At 42.2% G+C, this 23,240-nt stretch overlaps 6 protein-coding genes across 6 annotated transcripts in view; all 6 read left to right on the top strand.

The window, feature by feature from the left end:
• LOC307081616 (protocadherin alpha-10-like) overlaps positions 1-23,240 on the top strand; it is a gene marked incomplete at both ends in the record, with an annotated part of 83,088 nt that overhangs the window by 2,026 nt on the left and 57,822 nt on the right. The gene's annotated exons all lie outside the window — the stretch shown is intronic.
• On the top strand, positions 1,502-3,996 carry LOC307081547 (protocadherin alpha-3-like; the record flags this gene model as incomplete). Its single annotated transcript, XM_079744800.1, has 2 exons — positions 1,502-3,837; positions 3,978-3,996. 2 exons carry the CDS (start codon positions 1,502-1,504, stop codon positions 3,994-3,996), a joined length of 2,355 nt encoding a protein of 784 aa, XP_079600926.1.
• LOC307081545 (protocadherin alpha-8-like) lies at positions 4,789-7,149 on the top strand (the record flags this gene model as incomplete). The annotated part of the gene is made up of 1 exon (XM_079744798.1): positions 4,789-7,149. One exon carries the CDS (start codon positions 4,789-4,791, stop codon positions 7,147-7,149), a length of 2,361 nt encoding a protein of 786 aa, XP_079600924.1.
• LOC307081544 (protocadherin beta-15-like) lies at positions 8,143-17,094 on the top strand (the record flags this gene model as incomplete). Its single annotated transcript, XM_079744797.1, has 7 exons — positions 8,143-9,442; positions 12,761-13,852; positions 14,789-14,941; positions 15,752-15,885; positions 16,126-16,485; positions 16,603-16,803; positions 17,017-17,094. 7 exons carry the CDS (start codon positions 8,143-8,145, stop codon positions 17,092-17,094), a joined length of 3,318 nt encoding a protein of 1,105 aa, XP_079600923.1.
• Positions 17,743-20,641, top strand: LOC307081543 (protocadherin alpha-3-like; the record flags this gene model as incomplete). The annotated part of the gene is made up of 2 exons (XM_079744796.1): positions 17,743-20,141; positions 20,614-20,641. 2 exons carry the CDS (start codon positions 17,743-17,745, stop codon positions 20,639-20,641), a joined length of 2,427 nt encoding a protein of 808 aa, XP_079600922.1.
• LOC307081542 (protocadherin alpha-3-like) lies at positions 20,747-23,140 on the top strand (the record flags this gene model as incomplete). Its single annotated transcript, XM_079744795.1, has 1 exon — positions 20,747-23,140. The coding sequence occupies one exon, from the start codon at positions 20,747-20,749 to the stop codon at positions 23,138-23,140; it is 2,394 nt and encodes a 797-aa protein (XP_079600921.1).

Raw genomic sequence — 23,240 nt, 5'->3', positions numbered from 1 at the left:
GAGAGAAACGCTACATGTTAGTTGGACCCAGAATGAGTATAGGATCTACTATAGTCCCGGGGAGCAATGGGAACACTCTGGTGGTCCCTGACAGGAGGAGTACATCTGCAGAGGTAAGCAATAACATAAATGTGTAATTTACTTAATTCATCGTTGCTTGCCTTTGAATATAATCCAATATTTATTCATAAAGCATAAAAAGTATCACAATGTCTAAGTTGTTTTCCTTCACATCTACAAAGTATTGTTTTAAAAAAGCTTTCTAACACTTAGGCTACTGAAAGTGTATTACATTTCTAAAAATGTGGAATCCAATTCAATAGATGTCTAATAGGAGATGTGTTTTCTTTTGTTGCTATTAAGACATGCATCTTCGTACACCTGCACACTTTATACGTTATAATTCCTTACTGGAGGTATCACCTTTTCAACGTCATGCCTGTCCGTGGAGGTGGTGGTGACGATGGCGCAGGTGGAGGTGGTGGTTAAGGGGGTGGTGGTGTAGGAACAAGAGGTGGTGGTGGTGGTGATGATGGTGGAGGTGGTTGTTAAAGGGTGACGGTGTTGGTGGTTGAGGTGGTGGTTGTGGTGATGGTGGTGGTGGTGGTTGTTAAAGGGTGACGGTGTTGGTGGTTGAGGTGGTGGTGGTGGTGATGGTAGTGGAGGTGGTTGTTAAAGGGTGACGTTGTTGGTGGTTGAGTGGGTGGTGGTTGTGGTGATGGTGGTGGAGGTGGTTGTTAAAGGGTGACGTTGTTGGTGGTTGAGTGGGTGGTGGTTGTGGTGATGGTGGTGGAGGTGGTTGTTAAAGGGTGACGGTGTTGGTGGTTGAGTGGGTGGTGGTGTTGGTGTTGGACGGAGGGGGGGATAATGGTGAAGGTAGGATGCAGGTTCACCAGTCTCACATTTAAAGATACTTGTTATTGCGACTGGATGCTTCTAATAATTAGGAAATACACCTTTTTAATTTAGATTTTGTCCATTCATGTTCAATTGAACATGCTGTGTTTCAATGTCACAACAACATGATATACTTATGAATTTATACACCGTTTATTCAGCTTGAGGTTCTCTATGTTATCCCCAAAATTTGGTAGCCATAGCATACATACTGTTGTGGTGCAATGAGTTTTCTGTAACAATCACTTTGACCGCGAGTGAAAGGATGTATTTTACTTTAACATCGCGAGGTGGCACTGCTCTACTCTATAAACCTTGCTCAGTTTGGTCATCATTGGGAGGAGACCGTCTCTCCCGTGTTCAGCGATACACAATGCTGTGATTACAGGGGTAGCAGCCTACTCTGAATGTTAAAACTGTGTAGAGTAGGCCTTTATCACCGCCCTTGTTGCAGCTGTGCTGGATCTAACCTAATCGGGATATAAATGCACTGGTTTTAAATATACGTTTTCGGTATTCGTGATTCAATTGCATTATGGAACAAAAAGGACATCATCCATGGCGACAAAGAAGACCGTTTGCATTCTTTGTCTTCGCGTTCACGATGCTTCTTGCGGAGACATCTGGCCAGATAAAATATTCTATATTTGAAGAAATTAAAGAAGGGACCGCAGTTGGGAATATCGCTAAGGACCTCGGACTGGATCGGAACATGTTGAAACAGAGGAGATTTCGCATTGTATCGAGTGCTACCGAGACCCTTTTCCTGGTTAATCAAAACGATGGCATTCTATATGTGAACCAGAGCATAGATCGCGAGAAAATATGCGACCGGGCCAGTGTGTGTTTGATCAACCTCAAAAGCGTGCTGGAAAACCCTCTTGAGATCCATTATGTCGCAGTGGACGTGTTGGATGTAAACGACCACTCGCCGCTTTTTCCAGAGGAAGACAAACGAATAGAGATTTCAGAGTCGACCCTACCAGGAGCAAGGTTCCAATTACACGCTGCCCGGGACCCAGATGGGGGGATACATTCTGTACAACATTATATGCTCAGTGCAAATAATCATTTTAGGTTGGAGGTCAAAGATCGCGGGAAGGACGGTAAAGTCCCTATTTTGTATTTGCAAAGCCCACTTGACAGAGAAAAATCTAGTTTTCATAAACTATTACTTACGGCAACGGACGGTGGGAAGCCTGCCAGGTCAGGGACGGTTGAAATACACATTGATGTTTTAGATGTGAACGATAATATGCCTGTTTTTACAAAAGACGTGTATTCTGCGACTTTAAACGAAAACTCCCCGATTGGCACCACTGTCCTACAAGTAAATGCCACGGATTTAGATGAAGGGTTGAACGGCGAAGTTATATATTCGTTTGGTAACGTCAATGATAACGTGCGAGAAGTGTTCGCCGTTGATCAGATGACAGGTGACATAACAGTGAAAGGAATTATAGACTATGAAATTGAGGACAGTTATGAGATTGATATTCAAGCATCTGACAGGGGATCTGTACCATTCAGAACGGATAAAAGCGTCAGCATTCAGGTCGTGGACCTAAATGACAATGCACCAGAAATTGACGTGACATCGTTGTCTAACACAATTTCCGAAGATTCTAGACCAGGAACCACGGTAGCATTAATAAGCATAACGGATTTAGATTCCGGAATCAACGGAAAAGTTACGAGCCTTGTAAGCGGCGATGTGCCTTTCACACTCGCACCTTCCATTCAGGACAACATGTACGCGGTGGTCACAAAGTCCCCGCTGGACAGAGAGAAGCAGCCCTTCTACGACTTAACAATAGTGGCCAAAGACGCAGGGAATCCACGCTTGTCCTCTGAGCTTACATTAACAATCGCTGTCTCAGACGTCAATGATAACAAACCTGAATTTTCCCGAAACCTTTATACGTTCTACCTTAATGAGAATAACGCCCAGGGGACATCGTTGTTTTCCGTGACGGCGACGGATCGTGACGAAGGAGAAAACGCGCGTATTACGTACCATATCATAAGAGACGATAGCCCTGACAGTAAGATAACACCAATTCTAAACATTAACCCCGAAAATGGAGATATACAGGCGCTTCAATGTTTCGATTTTGAAAAACTGAAAATGTTCAAATTCGACGTTCTTGCCTCGGACGGGGGGATCCCAAGAATGAACAGCAACGTCACAGTCAACGTGTTCATTTTGGATCAGAACGACAACGCTCCGGTCATCTTGTATCCACTCAGCTCCAATGGTTCTGCTGAGGGCGTGGAGGAGACGGCGCGTAATATGAAAGCAGGCCACCTGGTGACTAAAGTGAGAGCCTATGATGCCGATGTGGGATATAACGGCTGGCTGTTATTCTCTTTCGAGTTGGTTACGGACCACAGTCTCTTTGGTTTGGACCGCTATACGGGACGGATAAGAACACTGCGCTCATTCACCGAGACAGACGAGGCTCAACATAAACTTGTCATACTGGTCAAAGACAATGGGAACGTGTCACTCTCAGCAACAGCTACTGTGGTTGTCAAGCTGGTGGAGCCCAAAGAGGCCATTTCAGCTTCTGATGAGAAAAGTCTTTCAAAGGCAGACGATGAGAGCAATGTCACTTTTTATCTGATGATAACTCTGGGCTCTGTCTCTGCTCTCTTCATCGCCAGCATCATCGTGTTGGTTGTGATGCAGTGCTCCAAACCAATGGAACTTAGTGCTGCCAAGTATTTACAAGAAACAAACTATGACGGAACTCTGTGTCACAGCATCCAGTACAGATCTGGAGAGAAACGCTACATGTTAGTTGGACCCAGAATGAGTATAGGATCTACTATAGTCCCGGGGAGCAATGGGAACACTCTAGTGGTCCCTGACAGGAGGAGTACATCTACAGAGGTAAGATTAACTTCAGTCTTCAGTGTTTTACATTTGCCAGGAAAGTACGTTTTTAACATGAACATTTTAATTGAATTGTAACTTCCTTATGGTTACTATATTGATGGGAGTCTGTGTTCCAAATGTGATACGCATTCAACTCAGAATCCTATCCTTATCTTGTCGCTGTCCATGGTGCTTGAAGAGACCGCTGCCGTCCGTGATGTCCAAGCGGTATTGCGGTTCTGCTAAATGCTTGTTAATAAATTTAGAGGTTTGAGTGTTCTACTAAATTAGAACACTTTTCTTCCTCAGTAAAAAAACTTCCTAGGGTGCTTTGCGGGTATGGATCGTCGTTCTTAAACCTCTTGGCTTCAGAAGACTCACCTCCAAACTGCATTAATTGTTAAGAGGATATGCTTGAATATTTCATCCATTCCAATGTACTGTTTGATTAAGAAAAACACAAAAACACATTATTTATTAAGATTATTTTTTATTATGGGATATACATTATTTCCTATTATATCAAAATGCATGTATCACAATAATAGTAAACATGTGATTATAAATTAAATCATTATACATTAATTATGAATATTATTATGCATATTATTATTATTATTATTATTATTATTATTATTATTATTATTATTAATAATAATATTATAGGCCTACAATTATGAGTCGTAGTAGCTGCACCAGTATTGTCTGAATATATACGAATCACGAGTCTCTGTTACCCAATGTTAGGATGGCGTTGCACGTGAACGATCACTGGGTGTCAGTATACGAGTACAAATGTAGTTTTCGACATAACCCTTTGTTAGAAAGAGGGGTCCACCTCTCTGCTGCCCCTGCACGGACTAGGTGGAAATAGGAGCCGATGGCTAGGGTTCAGTCTGACGGTGGAAGTATTTTCATAACCTACTAGAGATCGAGTGGACTATTTTTTCGTTGATCTCATATATCCTCGATTCACCTTTGACGGTGTTCAAACGGAAGGATTGAACATTATGGAGAAAAATGAACACCCGGCAAGCATCGCTTATGCTGTCGGTTTTCTCTTACTTTTGTTGTGCAACGTTTCGGCGCAGATCCGCTATTCCATAACCGAGGAAGTCAAAAAAGGAACGGTGGTTGGTAATATCGCAAAGGATTTGGGACTAGATACTAATTCATTGAAGGAGAGAGGATGTCGAATCGTGCCCGGGTCTACGGAGTCTCTGTTCCAGGTCAACCAGCACGATGGTTTATTGTACGTCGAGGAAATCATTGACAGAGAGGCCGTGTGCGAACGAACCATTCCGTGTTTGATCAATCTGAAAACTGTTCTGGAAAATCCTCTTGAGATTCATTATGTTGTTGTCGAGGTGCTAGACGTGAACGATCACTCTCCCAGCTTCTCGGAGAAGGAGGCTCGTTTAGAGGTTTCTGAATCCAGTCAGCAAGGATTACGAATTCAACTCCAGGCCGCTCGAGACTCGGACGTGGGTCAGTTTACAGTTCAAGAATATAAACTGAGCCACAACGAACACTTCCGTTTAGAAATTAAAGATCGGGGAAAAGACGGGAAAATACCCGTGTTGAATCTGCTAAGGCCGCTTGATAGGGAAACAAAGGCCAGTCATAGATTACTTCTTACTGCCATCGATGGAGGAAAACCGCCGAGATCAGGTTCAGTGCAAATCCTAGTGGATGTTTTAGATATAAATGATAATATGCCCGTTTTTACCAAAGAAGTTTATGCTGTTCATTTGAATGAAAATTCCCCTATGGGCACAACAGTGATACAAATAAATGCCACGGATTTAGACGAAGGATCGAACGGAGAAATCCTGTATTCTTTCGGTAATAACGTGGACAGCAAAATATTAGAGCTTTTCCGTATAATTCCAACAACAGGTGAAATTATTGTGCAGGGTTTACTAGATTTCGAAAAGGCAGAGAGCTATGACATTGATGTACAGGCTTCAGATAAAGGATCGCATCCTTTCAAGACAGACAAAAGTGTATTGGTTAATATTGTTGATTTGAACGATAATGTGCCAGAAGTAGAAGTAACCTCCTTTTCAAGGGCAGTTTCGGAGGATGCTCGAATAGGAACGACTGTTGCATTGATTAGCGTGAATGATCTAGATTCTGGTATTAATGGAAAGGTTGTTTGCTCATTAAGTGACGATATTCCTTTCACGTTATCACCTTCTACACAGGACAAAATGTATTCGTTGGTCACAAAATCCCCTTTAGACAGAGAGAAGCAGCCAGGATACAATGTTAAAATTATGGCCAGTGACTCAGGTGTGCCAATGCTATCTTCAGAAAAATATATACATATTGTAGTATCAGATGTAAACGACAACAGTCCTATATTCCCATTAAGCCATTACACATTCTATATAACTGAAAACAACAACCCAAGTGCTTCACTTTTTTCAGTCAGGGCCTCCGACCCAGACGAAGATTCAAATTCCCTCATTTCATATAATATACCAAGAGTGGAACGGGACCATTCATCCTTTCTTAACATAAACCATGAAAGCGGCGTTATAGTGGCCCACAAAAGCTTTGATTTTGAAACTCTGAAAACATTCCAATTTCATGTTGTTGCCACAGATGGGGGAACTAACTCACGAAGCAGCAACGTCACAGTCCACGTGTTTATTCTGGATGAAAATGACAACCCACCGGTTATCTTACATCCGGTCAGCTCTAACGGTTCTGCTGAAGGAGTAGAGGAGGTTCCTCGCAATGTTCCTGCAGGTCACCTGGTGACTAAAGTGAGAGCCTACGATGCTGATATAGGATACAACGGCTGGCTGTTATTCTCACTACTGGAAGTGAGTGACCACAGTCTCTTTGGTTTGGACCGCTATACGGGACGGATAAGAACATTGCGCTCATTCACAGAGACAGACGAGGCTCAACATAAACTGGTAATACTGGTCAAAGACAATGGGAACGTGTCACTCTCAGCAACAGCTACTGTGGTTGTCAAGCTGGTGGAGCCCAAAGAGGCCATTTCAGCTTCTGATGTGAAAAGTGTTTCAAAGGCAGACGGTGAGAGCAATGTCACTTTTTATCTGATGATAACTCTGGGCTCTGTCTCCGCTCTTTTCATCGCCAGCATCATCGTGTTGGTTGTGATGCAGTGCTCCAAACCAAGGGAACTTAGTGCTGCCAAGTATTTACAAGAAACAAACTATGACGGAACTCTGTGTCACAGCATCCAGTACAGATCTGGAGAGAAACGCTACATGTTAGTTGGACCCAGAATGAGTATAGGATCTACTATAGTCCCGGGGAGCAATGGGAACACTCTTGTGGTCCCTGACAGGAGGAGTACATCTACAGAGGTAAGATCAATGAGATATTGAATTGTTTGATTGTGTTGCTTATTTTGATGACGAGAATAATTAAACCCAAAATGAGTAGAGCATATAATATAGCAATAATATAGGGCAGCATTGGGAATACTCTTGTGGTTTCACAGACCAGACATGCTTCTGAAGTGCTAAGAAGACTGTTGTTGTTACCATCATCATATCAATTCTGCAAAAACCTCAACATTTAAAACTTTGAAAATTCATAGGTTCATTTTGGTACTTTGTTTTTTCGTTTTGAATAATCACAACGGCACTCTCCATCGCCCTGACGAAGGTCTTTCTGCTATATATCGATACATCTACCTATATATACACACATATATATATATATATATATATATATAATTATACATACTTTTTCTATCTATCCATGTTTCTATCTATCTATAGATCTATATTTATGTATGTAGAAGTTTCTTTATATTCTTGAGTTTTGAAGACTCACCCATGCCTATAATGCATAACCGGGCTCTCCGTAGTACTGTTTTTGAAGGCCATCTATTTCAGTCGGTATCTATATGCTGCAGTCTATGCTTTATCAATAGGCATTCCCCCGGTACGAGCCATGTAAACATTTAACACTTTTATACATATCACGAGTGTGTTAAAGGCATGTAAATATTTGGTGCCACATGTAGCCATTCAATATTTTGAATATTCATACAGTGTTTCCGTTGTCTCACGGGCCGCTGCAGTCTGTCTGGTGGTCGTGGGATGGCAGTGTAGCCAGCAAATGAAAACACGGGGTCTCATCACAGCCTCTCGTCATTCATAGCCGCCCACCCCCTTGCCATTCTGTAGTTGTTTCGGTCGAAGCATTCGTTCGTGTGATCTAGGCTATTTATTTGAATGAAAAACAACAGCCGTTTTTTAAGATAATTTGACAGAATCGTTTGAATTCAGGAATATGGTGGATACCACTCATTCGAGGGATCGGTTTTAGTTCTAGGACTTTGGACTACATTAGATTGTATTAATCGAACGATGGAACAAAGACGATGGGAGCCATGGAGGCTGCTCTGGCGCCTCGATGCTTTTTTGGTCACGTTGGTTTTTATTTTTCATACTGCCTCTGCACAGGTTCGGTATTCCATATCCGAGGATATTAAACGAGGGAGCATTGTGGGAAACGTCGCGAAGGACCTTGGACTTGATGTAGCTATCTTAAAGGAGAGAGGATTCCGTATCGTTTCTGGCTCGAACGAACCGCATTTTGAGATCAACCAGAAAGACGGCAATTTGTATGTGAGCCTGGCTGTGGACCGGGAGAGGATGTGTGAGCGGAGCAGTGTTTGTCTCGTCAATCTGAAAACCGTTCTAGAGAACCCCCTGGAAATACACTACGTGTCAGTGGAGGTGATGGATGTAAATGACCATGCTCCCGTTTTTTCAGAGAAAGTCAAACGTCTTGAAATATCTGAGTCTGTATTGCCAGGTGCGAAATTTCCATTACAGGCTGCGCAGGACCAAGATGTTGGGTTGTATTCTGTCCAACATTACAAACTGAACCAAAATGAACATTTTCGTTTGGAGATCAGGGATAGAGGGAAGGACGGTAAAATACCTATTCTCAATCTGCAGAAGCCACTCGATAGAGAGTCAATGAGTAGTCACATATTACTGCTAACAGCTTTGGATGGAGGAAAACCTCCAAAATCCGGTACTGTACAGATTATAGTGAAAGTACTAGACGTTAATGACAATTACCCCGTTTTTACTAAAGACAGCTACTCCGTTTTGTTGAGTGAAAACTCGCCTATTGGCACCACCGTGTTACAAGTAAATGCAACGGATCTAGATGAAGGATCCAACGGTGAAGTAATTTATTCGTTCGGTAATAATGTCAACGATCCAATCCGAAAAGTATTTGAAGTTGACGCCAACAAAGGATTCGTAATTGTGAAAGATGTGATTGATTTTGAGACAGAAGACAGCTACGAGATTGATATACAGGCGTCGGACAGAGGATCCGCTCCCCTTACGACCGACAAAAGCGTGGTGGTTAAAATAGTTGATCTTAATGATAATGCACCGGAGATTGAAGTGACATCCTTTTCCACGGCTCTCCCCGAGGATTCCAGAATCGGAACCACGGTAGCATTGATCAGTGTAAGCGACAAAGACTCCGGTCTGAATGGAAAAGTAGTTTGTTCTATGACGGCAGGTTTGCCTTTTACAATAATGCCATCGTCCCAGGAAAACATGTACTCTGTCGTTACCAAGAGCGCCATGGATAGAGAGAAGCGATCCCAATACGACGTGACAATTGCGGCTAAAGACACCGGTGAGCCAGCACTGACAGCTGAGAAGACGATTAGTGTTCTTATATCAGATGTGAACGATAACCATCCAGAGTTTATAGTCACTAAATACGATTTTTATATCAGTGAAAATAACGTAGCGGGAGCTCCAATGTTTTCAGTCAAAGCGGTTGATTTAGACGAGGGTAACAATGCGCTTGTTTCTTATCGCATTCTCAAACCTGAAGGCGACATTAACAAACTGGCCACATTTTTAAATATAAACCCGGAAAATGGCGAGATATTAGCTTTGAAGTCTTTTGATTTCGAAGTGGCAAAAACATTCCAGTTCAAGGTGTGTGCCTCGGATTCTGGAACTCCGTCGCTGAGCAGCAACGCCACAGTCAACGTGTTCATTCTGGATCAGAACGACAACGCGCCCGTTATCTTGTACCCGACCAGCACCAACGGTTCCGCAGAAGGTGTGGAGGATATTCCACGCAACGTGAACGCGGGTCACTTAGTCTCCAAAGTTAGAGCTTATGACGCCGACATTGGATATAACGGATGGTTATTATTTTCCATACAACAAATCACTGACCACAGTCTCTTTGGTTTGGACCGCTATACTGGACGGATAAGAACACTGCGCTCATTCACAGAGACGGACGAGGATCAACATAAATTGGTCATACTGGTCAAAGACAATGGGAACGTGTCACTCTCAGCAACAGCTACTGTGGTTGTCAAGCTGGTGGAGCCCAAAGAGGCCATTTCAGCTTCTGATGTGAAAAGTGCAGCGGCAGACATTGGGGATAGTGGCGTGACATTTTATTTAATGATAACTCTGGCTTCAGTTTCAACTCTTTTTCTCATCAGTATTATTGTGCTGATTGCAATGCAGTGCTCTAAAACCACGGACGTATCCTCCAAGTATTTACCAGAAACAAACTATGACGGAACTCTGTGTCACAGCATCCAGTACAGATCTGGAGAGAAACGCTACATGTTAGTTGGACCCAGAATGAGTATAGGATCTACTATAGTCCCGGGGAGCAATGGGAACACTCTAGTGGTCCCTGACAGGAGGAGTACATCTGCTGAGGTAAGAAACGACAATTACACACATTTTTTTGAGTACAGTTCTCCACTAACCTTTTGGAAGACTGCCTCATCAATTATTCGTCATTTGATTTTAAGTTGTTCTCAGTTTTAATTCCAAGTGACTTCGTATATATATTTTTGTTCTTGTGGAAACTCCCAGAAGAATCAACGCTGTCAAGGGTTCTGAAAAATACTTATTAGATAATTAGTTACTTGATTGTTCATGCAACTATGGTGTGAATGTATGGTTATCCATTTTCTAACCACGTTAAAGGATATATATATATATATATATACAGGGTGCGATTTGCCGGTGGGGATGGTGGGGATTATCCCCCCCTCTGGTTTACACGTCCTACCCTCTGCTGAATTATTTTTATCCTCGGTGGGGATAAAAATTATCCCCCCCACCCAAAGTATTTTCACCATTACATCGTAATAATTAACAACCAAAATACACAGGGTCCGTCTTCATTTTGAAACATTTTAAAATGTTTCTCAAAATGATCCCCCCCTCTGTTTTTTTCACAAATCGCACCCTGTATATATATATATATATATATATATATATATATATTTTTTTTTTATTATTTTTTTTTGATGAGTTTGAGTTGTTTTCACTGGGTTTTTTCTCCATTATTATTCGATACACATTGTAAAAGTCTCTGACCTGCAATAATATTGAGCATCACTTGGTGTCAGTAAGAAGCCAGATAACGGTTCTGCAGAGTGTTTGCCACAGATGACAAGCCCATCCTTGTTCAAGTCGAGGTTTTGGAGTGCGCTCAACCATTGTGCGGTAACGGCGTTTGAGGAATAACTAGAATCCGTACAGCTCCTAAATATTTGTTTGATAATTGCCTATAGGCCTACTTCTTTTCGAACTACCATGATAGCAAAGGATATTCAGGCTATGGAATATATGTTTTAGATTGAATTTGTCGTCTACTATTCAATCGCAATGGAACAAAGAGGACGGCGGACGTGGAGGAAGCGATGGCTGTGGCTTTCCTGTTTTTTCGCTATGGTTGCCTTTAAAAGCGTTTCTTTCGCTCAGATACGATATTCCATCGCTGAGGAGGTTAAAGAAGGGACTATTGTTGGACACATCGCTAAGGATTTAGGACTCGACAAGAGCACATTGAGAAGCAGAGGCTACCGTATTGTCCACGGCTCGACGGAGCCACTATTCCAGGTTAATCAAGACGATGGCATTTTGTATGTGAACAGGAAAATAGACAGGGAGGAGGTATGCGAAAGAAGCAAAGCCTGTGTAATTGAACTGAAAACTGCTTTGGAGAACCCACTAGAGGTCCATTATGTAGCGGTGGAAGTGTTGGATGTGAACGACAACGCGCCAATCTTTACCGAAAATGAGCAATTGGAGATTTTTGAATCTGCGTTAGCAGGGGCGCGATTTCAGTTGCAAGGAGCACGTGACAGCGACAGTGGATTATTATCTGTTCAGCAGTATAAAATAAGTCAGAATGAATATTTTCGACTGGAGGTAAAAGATCGTGGAGAAAACCGTAAAATTCCGATTTTAATTCTTCACAAGTCATTGGATAGAGAATCAGCAACAACCCATCATTTACTTCTGACCGCGATTGATGGAGGTAAACCTCCGAAATCTGGTGAAATGAAAATAACCATACAGGTTCATGACGTGAATGATAATGCCCCAGTCTTCACCAAAGAATCCTATTCTTTACAATTAAATGAAAATACTGTCATAGGGACTATAATTATGCAAGTTAATGCAACAGATCTTGATGAAGGTTCAAATGGTGAAGTTGTGTATTCATTCAGTAATAACCTGGATGGAGAGGTGAGGACACATTTTGACTTGAATGCAAATACAGGAGAACTAAGAGTAATAGAGAACCTAGACTTTGAAGAACGTAACAGATATGAGATCGATATCCAGGCATCAGACAAAGGGGCAGTTAAATTGACAACTGATAAAACAGTGATTATTGATATAATTGACGTCAATGACAATGCTCCCGAGATAGAAGTGACATCCTTTTCAAAAACCCTCCCAGAAGATTCTAAGTCAGGGACAAAAGTGGCTGTCATAACAGTAAAGGACCCAGACTCCGGTATCAACGGAAAGGTGCTGTGTTTTTTGAGCCAAGAAGTTCCGTTTTCACTGACTCCATCTGTACAGAATAACATGTTCTCCATAGTAACCAAAACCCCTTTAGATCGAGAGAAAAAATCTCAATACAATGTTACAATCATTGCTAAAGACGCAGGTGAGCCATCCTTGTCCTCTGAAAAGACTATCCAGATCGATATATCAGATGTGAACGACAACAGCCCCCAGTTTCTACTGAGTCCCTATACTTTCTATCTTACTGAGAACAATTCTCCTGGAGACTCCATATTCAAGGTGCAGGCGACTGATCAAGACGAAGGGAATAACGCGCTTATTTCCTACCATATTTTTAGGGGCGGAGACAATTTGTTATCTTCCTTTTTAAACATTAACCCTGTAACCGGAGATATCTCGGCTTTAAAGAGTTTTGACTTTGAAAAATTGAAAACGTTTAGATTCAACGTTGTGGCAACAGACTCTGGAAGTCCGTCTTTAAGCAGTAACGTTTCGGTGAACGTGTTTCTTCTGGACCAGAATGACAACCCTCCAGTTATCTTATATCCGGTCAGCTCTAACGGTTCTGCTGAAGGAGTAGAGGAGGTTCCTCGCAATGTTCCTGCAGGCCACCTGGTGACTAAAGTGAGAGCCTACGATGCTGATATAGGATACAACGGCTGGCTGTTATTCTCACTACAGGAAGTGAGTGACCACAGACTCTTTGGTTTGGACCGCTATACTGGACGGATAAGAACCCTGCGCTCATTCACAGAGACAGACGAGGCTCAACATAAACTGGTCATTCTGGTCAAAGACAATGGGAACGTGTCCCTCTCAGCAACAGCCACTGTGGTTGTCAAGCTGGTGGAGCCCAAAGAGGCCATTTCAACTTCTGATGTGAAAAGTGCAGTGACTGACATCGGGGATAGTGGCGTGACATTTTATTTAATGATAACTCTGGCTTCAGTTTCAACTCTTTTTCTCATCAGTATTGTTGTGCTGTTCGCAATGCAGTGCTCTAAAACCACGGATGTATCCTCCAAGTATTTACCAGAAACCAACTATGATGGAACTCTGTGTCACAGCATCCAGTACAGATCTGGAGAGAAACGCTACATGTTAGTTGGACCCAGAATGAGTATAGGATCTACTATAGTCCCGGGGAGCAATGGGAACACTCTAGTGGTCCCTGACAGGAGGAGCACATCTGCAGAGGTAAGAACCGTTTATTTTGGAAGGTCCCCCCCTTACAGTTTGGTTGACTGTATCATTCATCATTTGTCGTTTAATATCAGTTGTATTTGAAGTTAATTTCAAGATACATACAATAGTTACATTTGTTTGTGTGGAAACTCCAAGAAGAATCAATGCTGTCCATGGATCTGAAAATAAGTAGTTGTGATTATTGATGACTTGATTGTTCCTGCTATAATCGCACGATTAAAAAGTGTGCACTTTATCCATTTCCTAAATATTTAAAGGAAATACTATTATGAGAACAACAAATTAAATGAGTTTGAGTTTTAAACAGATTTTGATTCATTATAATTAGTAAAAGTCTATACCCTGCAATGAAATTGAGCATCACATGGTGTCAGTAAGAAGCCGGATAACGGTTCTACAGCCTGTTAGCCACGGCTGATAAGCCCATCCTTGTTCACGTCGAGATTTTAGAGTGTGCAAAACCATTGTGCGGGAGCGGCTTTCAGGAATAACTAGGCACCGCTCAGCTTCTAAACATTTGTTGGATAATAGCATATACATTTTTTTTAAACTACGATGGTGGTAGAGGATATCCTGTTTGTGGAATATATATTTTAGATTGAAGTTGTCATCTGCATTTCTCTCGCAATGGAACAAAGAGGACGGTGGACGTGGAGGGAGCGATGGCTGTGGCTTTCCTGTTTTTTCGCTATGGTTGCCTTTAGAAGCGTTTCTTTCGCTCAGATACGATATTCCATCGCTGAGGAGGTTAAAGAAGGGACTGTTGTTGGACACATCGCTAAGGATTTAGGACTCGACAAGAGCACGTTGAGAAACAGAGGCTATCGTATTGTCCACGGCTCGACGGAGCCCCTATTTCAGGTTAACCAAGACGATGGCATTTTGTATGTGAACCGGAAAATAGACAGGGAGGAGGTATGCGACAGAAGCAAAGCCTGTGTAATTGAACTTAAAACTGTTCTAGAGAACCCATTGGAGGTTCATTATGTAGCGGTGGAAGTGTTGGACAAGAACGACAACGCGCCCATCTTCCCCGAAAAGGAAAAAATAATCGAGGTTTTGGAGTCTGCGTTACCGGGAGCACGATTTCAAATACACGCAGCGCACGACGGGGACAGTGGGTTATTATCTGTTCAGCAGTATAAATTAAGTCCTAATGAACATTTTCGGTTGGAGGTTAAAGATCGTGGTGTAGATAGAAAGACTCCATTTTTAATCCTCCAAAAGTTACTCGATAGAGAATCAGTTAATACCCATAATTTACTTCTGACTGCTATCGATGGAGGTAAACCTCCTAAGTCCGGAGAAATGAAAATAACAGTAGTAGTAGTTGATGTCAATGATAATCACCCCGTCTTCATCAAGGACTCTTACTCTGTTCAGCTGCAGGAAAACACTGCTATAGGCACTACTATAATACAAGTTAATGCAACAGACCTGGATGATGGTGCTAATGGCGAAGTTGTTTATTCATTTAGTGATGATGTTCACGGAAATGTGGGGGAATATTTTGCTTTAAATGCAATAACAGGGGAATTGAAAATTTCAGGAATCATCGATTTTGAAGAGAGTAACAGATATGAGATTGACATCCAGGCATCAGACAAAGGGGCAGTTCCATTAACAATGGATAAAAGTGTTATAATTGATATAATTGACATGAATGACAATGCACCCAAGATAGAAGTAATGTCATATTCCAAAGCCCTTCCTGAGGATTCTAAGTCAGGGACAACAGTGGCTGTCATTACAGTAAAGGACTCAGACTCCGGTATCAACGGAAAGGTGCTATGTTTTATAAACCAAGATGTTCCGTTTACACTGACTCCATCTGTTCAGCATAACATGTTTTCCATAGTAACCAAAACCCCTTTAGATCGAGAGAAACAATCTCAATATGATGTTACAATCATCGCTAACGATGCAGGTGAGCCATCCTTGTCCTCTGAAAAGACTATCCGGATCGATATATCTGATGTGAACGACAACAGCCCCCAGTTTCTACTGAGTCCCATCTTCTATCTTACGGAGAACAATTCTCCTGGAGACTCCATATTCAAGGTGCAGGCGACTGATCAAGACGAAGGGAATAACGCAATTATTTCCTACCATATATTTAGGGGCGGAGATAATCTGATATCTTCCTTTTTAAACATTAACCCTGTAAATGGAGATATCTCGGCTTTGAAGAGTTTTGATTTTGAAAAATTAAAAACGTTTCGATTCCACGTTGTGGCAGCAGACTCTGGAAGTCCGTCTTTAAGCAGTAACGTTTCGGTGAACGTGTTTCTTCTTGACCAGAACGACAACCCTCCAGTTATCTTACATCCGGTCAGCTCTAACGGTTCTGCTGAAGGAGTAGAGGAGGTTCCTCGCAATGTTCCTGCAGGCCACCTGGTGACTAAAGTGAGAGCCTACGATGCTGATATAGGATACAACGGCTGGCTGTTATTCTCACTACAGGAAGTGAGTGACCACAGTCTCTTTGGTTTGGACCGCTATACTGGACGGATAAGAACACTGCGCTCATTCACAGAGACAGATGAGGCTCAACATAAACTGGTCATACTGGTCAAAGACAATGGGAACGTGTCACTCTCAGCAACAGCTACTGTGGTTGTCAAGCTGGTGGAGCCCAAAGAGGCCATTGCAGCTTCTGATGTGAAAAGTGCAGCGACTGACATTGGGGATAGTGGCGTGACATTTTATTTAATGATAACTCTGGCTTCAGTTTCAACTCTTTTTCTCATCAGCATTATTGTGCTGATTGCAATGCAGTGCTCTAAAACCACGGACGTGTCCTCCAAGTATTTACCAGAAACAAACTATGATGGAACTCTGTGTCACAGCATCCAGTACCGATCTGGAGAGAAACGCTACATGTTAGTTGGACCCAGAATGAGTATAGGATCTACTATAGTCCCGGGGAGCAATGGGAACACTCTGGTGGTCCCTGACAGGAGGAGTACATCTGCAGAGGTAAGGCCAGTATTCGGATTACTATTTTTGACTGCATGATATTGCACTGACATTAACTAAAGTAAAATACATGAAACTCTCAGGAAGGCTTAGATTTGCTAGAACTGACCACGGTACTTCAAAAGTCCTCATTGCTTATTCCTTTTGAAAGATATTATTCAACCAACACAATATGCGTATAGTGTCTTTGCGGGTGTGAGTATTTCGTGAAAGTATGGATTATCAGTCAAGCTTAGACGTTGGTTGTTTGAGCTGTCCGTGGTGCTGAAACTGCAAACTGCCATGGTTTAGGCATGGCATTTGATAGCGTTCTGACGAGATAACGAAAATGAATGGCAACGATACTGATAATGGCCACACATAATAACACTAAGAATAGGCCTACCAAAAATATTAATTTATAATAATAAAAGCAATAATACAAATTAGCATTATGTTATTTTTGCTATTATAATTATTATTAATGTTATAATTATCATGATTATTGGTTTGATTCTTATTATTGTTTATAATGTAATTATAGTTTGCAATATATTTATTATTATTGTTATTATTACAATAATTATACAATAATAATACTTACCTAATATAAGCCTTGAAATTGTCGTGTTATTTTGAAAATAACGAAATGTTGATCATGAGAGAACGACAGTTATCCTATCCTGACGTTTGGTGTCAGTAGTGTCTCGAGGCGTCCCTCTGAGTTCTGTTTCGTCATCGACATTGAGGTCCGCCCCCGAATAGCAGTTCTGTCCTCAGTCAGTCTACGTGTTAGTCTACGGTGGAAAAAGACGTTTTAAGACGTTTTTCTATCATAGTAATCGAGATGGGAAGGACATACTTTCGACTACCTCGGATTTGACACAGTGCATATTTTCTACAAGTCAATTATAGGCCGTTTATAGAAGGACCCGTCTTTGTATTTAGTAGGCTACAACCATGGAACAAAGAGGACGCGAGGCGTCGAGACAGCGATGGTGGTGGCTTGTGTTGCTCGCTGTGCTGAACCTTTTGAGGAGTGGGGCTTTAGCACAGATCCGCTATTCTGTGTATGAGGAGATGGACGAGGGAACGGTCGTTGGGAATATAGCGAAGGATCTGGGCCTTGATAAGAGCACGTTGAATTCCAGAGGATATCGTATTGTTGTGGGAACAAACGAACCCCTTTTTCAGGTCAACACAAATGATGGAATATTGTATGTGAGCAGGAAAATCGACAGAGAGGAGGTGTGTGAACGAATCAATCATTGCTTGATCAACCTGAAAACCGTACTTGAAAATCCTTTGGAGATCCATTATGTGTCCGTGGAAATACTCGATGTAAATGATCACTCTCCAAGTTTTCTCGAAAAAGAGAAAAACCTTGAGATTTCGGAGTCTGCGCTCCCGGGAGCAAGATTACAGCTCCAAGCGGCGCGCGATCCCGACGGAGGACCGTTTTCTGTTCAGGGGTATAAACTCAGCCACAACGAACACTTCCGAGTGGAAGTCAAGGATAGAGGAGAAGACCGCAAAGTGCCCTTTTTAGTTCTGCAAAAGCAGTTAGACAGAGAAAGTGTTGCGAAACACAGGCTTATGTTGACAGCGTTTGATGGAGGAAAACCGGCTAAATCAGGCGCTATAGAAATCAATGTTGATGTGCTCGATGTAAATGATAACTCGCCTGTATTTCAAAAAGACGTTTATTCTACCACACTTATCGAAAATGCTTATTTTGGAACGATAGTGATCCAGGTAAATGCCACTGACTTAGATGGAGATGCGAACGCTGAAGTACGGTATTCATTCGGCAACGAAGTCGACGAAAAATTAACGGAACTTTTCAGTGTGGATTCACTTACAGGCGAAATACGAGTAGTAGGTCTGATAGACTTTGAGAAAAGCAAGAGTTATGAGATTGATATTCAGGCTTCTGACAAGGGGCCAGTTCCTTTAAGCGCTGACAAAAGTGTAATAATAACCATAATCGACGTTAATGACAACGCACCAGTAATAGAAGTGACGTCATTTTCTAGCACCGTTCCGGAGGACGCACGCATCGGAACCACGGTGGCTCTTATCAGCGTGAGTGACCTGGACTCGGGGGTGAACGGGAAAGTGATCTGCAGCATCACGGAGGACGTCCCGTTCACCCTGTCTGGGTCTCTACAGGACAACATGTACGCCCTCGTCACAAAGACCAAGCTGGACAGAGAACACATGTCTCGATATCACGTCACAGTCGTAGCGAGAGACGCAGGTGTTCCATCTTTGTCGTCTGAAAAGACCATAAGCGTTCTTGTGTCTGACGTGAATGATAATTATCCGGAATTTTCACTCAGCCCCTACAACTTTTATATTACTGAAAATAACGCTGCGGGTGGCTCTGTTTTCTCGGTGAAGGCCTCGGATCGTGATGAAGGCGATAATGCTCTCATTTCCTATCAAATCCTGAGAGACGGAGGCGAGAGAAGTAAGATAGCGTCGTTTCTGAACATTATCCCAGAAAGTGGTGACATTTTAGCGCTAAAGAGCCTCGACTTCGAGACATTGAAAACATTTAACCTTAAAGTCGTGGCCACCGATTCCGGCTCACCCTCTTTAAGCAGAAATGTCAGCATTAACGTGTTCGTTTTGGATCAAAACGACAACACCCCTGTTATCTTGTATCCTGTAAACGCTAATGGCTCTGCAGAAGGTGTGGAGGAGGTTCCCCGTAACGTCCACGCGGGTCACCTGGTGACTAAAGTGAGAGCCTACGATGCTGATATAGGATACAACGGCTGGCTGCTATTCTCACTACAGGAAGTGAGTGACCACAGTCTCTTTGGTTTGGACCGCTATACTGGACGGATAAGAACACTGCGCTCATTCACAGAGACAGACGAGGCTCAACATAAACTGGTAATACTGGTCAAAGACAATGGAAACGTGTCCCTCTCAGCAACAGCTACTGTGGTTGTCAAGCTGGTGGAGCCCAAAGAGGCCATTTCAACTTCTGATGTGAAAAGTGCAGCGACTGACATTGGGGATAGTGGCGTGACATTTTATTTAATGATAACTCTGGCTTCCGTTTCAACTCTTTTCCTCATCAGTATTATTGTGCTGATTGCAATGCAGTGCTCTAAAACCACGGACGTATCATCCAAGTATTTACCAGAAACAAACTATGATGGAACTCTGTGTCACAGCATCCAGTACAGATCTGGAGAGAAACGCTACATGTTAGTTGGACCCAGAATGAGTATAGGATCTACTATAGTCCCGGGGAGCAATGGGAACACTCTGGTGGTCCCTGACAGGAGGAGTACATCCGCAGAGGTAAGAAACGACAATCACACACATTTTATTGAGTCAGGGTCTCCTCTAAAAGTTTTGTCAACTGCATCATCCATAATTTGTTATTTAATTTCAGCCGTATTCAATGTTAGTTCCAAGTTACTTTCTATATTCATTTTCGTTTGTATTTAAACTCCAGGGAACAAACGCGCTGTCCATGTTGTAGAAAAATACATATTTGATAATTAATCATTTGATTGTTCATGCAATTGAAACATGTACACGTTATCCATGTTTAAAATCGTTGAAAGTTCATATTATTTTGAGAAATATAATTGGAATTAGTTTAAGTTTTTTTAACAGGCATTGTTTCATTATAATTCCATACAATTTGTTAAAGTCTATACCCTGCAATAATATTTAGAATCACGTGGTGTCAGTAAGCAGCCGGATAACGGTTCTGCAGCCTGTGGGCCACAGCTGATAAGCCCATCCTTCTTCACCTCGAAATTTTGGAGTGCGCTAAACCATTGTGCGGGAACGGCGTTTGAGGAATGAAAAGGACCCGCACCACTTCTAATTATTTTGTGGATAATACTATTTTCAAAGATCGTTTGTGGAATAGGACAGTCTGGTTGTGGAATATCTGTTTTAGATTGACGTCGACGCCTACATTTCTCGCGCAATGGAACAAAGAGGACGGCAGGCGTGGAGGGAGCGATGGCTGTGGCTTTCCTGTTTTTTCGCAATGGTTGCCTTTAAAAGCGTTTCTTTGGCTCAGATACGATATTCCATAGCTGAGGAGGTTAAAGATGGGACTGTTGTTGGACACATCGCTAAGGATTTAGGACTCGACAAAAGCACATTGAGAAACAGAGGCTATCGTATTGTCCACGGGTCGACGGAGCCACTATTCCAGGTTAACCAAGACGATGGCATTTTGTATGTGAACCGGAAAATAGACAGGGAGGAGATATGCGAGAGAAGCAAAGCCTGTGTAATAGAACTGAAAACCGCTGTGGAGAACCCGTTAGAGGTCCATTATGTAGCGGTGGAAGTGCTGGATGTAAACGACCACGCTCCGAGCTTCCCCGAAAAGAAAAAAACGTTAGACATTTCTGAATCTGCGTTACCAGGAGCCCGATTTCAACTACACGCCGCGCACGATGGGGACAGTGGCTTATTATCTGTTCAGCAATATAAGTTAAGTCCTAATGAACATTTTCGTTTGGAGGTTAAAGATCGTGGTGAAGATAGGAAGACTCCAATTTTAATTCTACAAAAATCACTAGATAGAGAATCTGTTAAAATACATAATTTACTACTGACTGCTGTCGATGGAGGTAAACCCCCAAAGTCTGGTGAAATGAAAATAACAGTAGTAGTAGTTGATGTCAACGATAACCACCCAGTCTTTACCAAGGAGTCTTACTCTCTGCAGCTGCAGGAAAACACTGCTATAGGAACCACTATTATACAAGTTAATGCAACAGATATGGATGATGGTGCTAATGGAGAAGTTGTGTATTCATTCAGTGATGATGTGCACGGAAAAGTGCGGGAATATTTTGATTTAAATTTAAAAACTGGGGAAATAACAGTGTCAGGAAACTTAGATTTTGAAGAACGGAACAGATATGAAATCGACATCCAGGCATCAGATAAAGGGCCAGCTACATTGACAACAGACAAAAGTGTGATTATTAATATCATTGACGTCAATGACAATGCACCCGAGATTGAAGTGACGTCTTTTTCAAAAACCCTTCCAGAAGATTCTAAGTCAGGGACAACAGTGGCTGTAATTACAGTAAAGGATTCAGACTCCGGTATCAACGGAAAGGTGCTATGTTTTATTAACCAAGATGTTCCGTTTACACTTACTCAATCTGTTCAGAATAACATGTTCTCTATAGTTACCAAAACACCTTTAGATCGAGAGAAACAATCTCAATACGATGTTACAATCATCGCTAAAGACGCAGGTGAGCCATCCTTGTCCTCTGAAAAGACTATCCGGATCGATATATCAGATGTGAACGACAACAGCCCCCAGTTTCTACTGAGTCCCTATACTTTCTATCTACCTGAGAACAATTCTCCTGGAGACTCCATATTCAAAGTACAGGCGACTGATCAAGACGAAGGGAATAACGCGCTTATTTCCTACCATATCTTTAGGGGTGGAGACAATCTGTTATCTTCCTTTTTAAACATTAACCCTGTAAACGGAGACATCTTGGCTTTAAAGAGTTTTGACTTCGAAAAATTCAAAAAATTTAGATTCAACGTTTTGGCAACAGACTCTGGAAGTCCGTCTTTAAGCAGCAACGTGTCAGTGAACGTGTTTCTTCTGGATCAGAACGACAACTCTCCAGTTATCTTACATCCGGTCAGCTCTAACGGTTCTGCTGAAGGAGTAGAGGAGGTTCCTCGCAATGTTCCTGCAGGCCACCTGGTGACTAAAGTGAGAGCCTACGATGCTGATATAGGATACAACGGCTGGCTGTTATTCTCACTACAGGAAGTGAGTGACCACAGTCTCTTTGGTTTGGACCGCTATACTGGACGGATAAGAACACAACGCTCATTCACCGAGACAGACGAGGCTCAACATAAACTGGTCATACTGGTCAAAGACAATGGGAACTTGTCACTCTCAGCAACAGCTACTGTGGTTGTCAAGCTGGTGGAGCCCAAAGAGGCCATTTCAGCTTCTGATGTGAAAAGTGCAGCGACTGACATTGGGGATAGTGGCGTGACATTTTATTTAATGATAACTTTGGCTTCAGTATCAACTCTTTTTCTCATCAGTATTATTGTGCTTATTGCAATGCAGTGCTCTAAAACCACGGACGTATCCTCCAAGTATTTACCTGAAACGAACTATGATGGAACTCTGTGTCACAGCATCCAGTACAGATCTGGAGAGAAACGCTACATGTTAGTTGGACCCAGAATGAGTATAGGATCTACTATAGTCCCGGGGAGCAATGGAAACACTCTAGTTGTCCCTGACAGGAGGAGTACATCTGCAGAGGTAAGGCCAGTATTCGGATTACTATTTTTGACTGCATGAAATTGCACTGACATTAACTAAAGTAAAAAACATGAAACTCTCAGGAAGGCTTAGATTTGCTAGAACTGACCACGGTACTTCAAAAGTCCTCATTGCTTAT

The sequence above is a fragment of the Pollachius pollachius genome (genome assembly GCF_949987615.1).
Source record: "Pollachius pollachius genome assembly, chromosome: 10".
NCBI lineage: Eukaryota > Metazoa > Chordata > Actinopteri > Gadiformes > Gadidae > Pollachius > Pollachius pollachius.
This window is presented reverse-complemented; position numbering and strand designations above follow the sequence as displayed.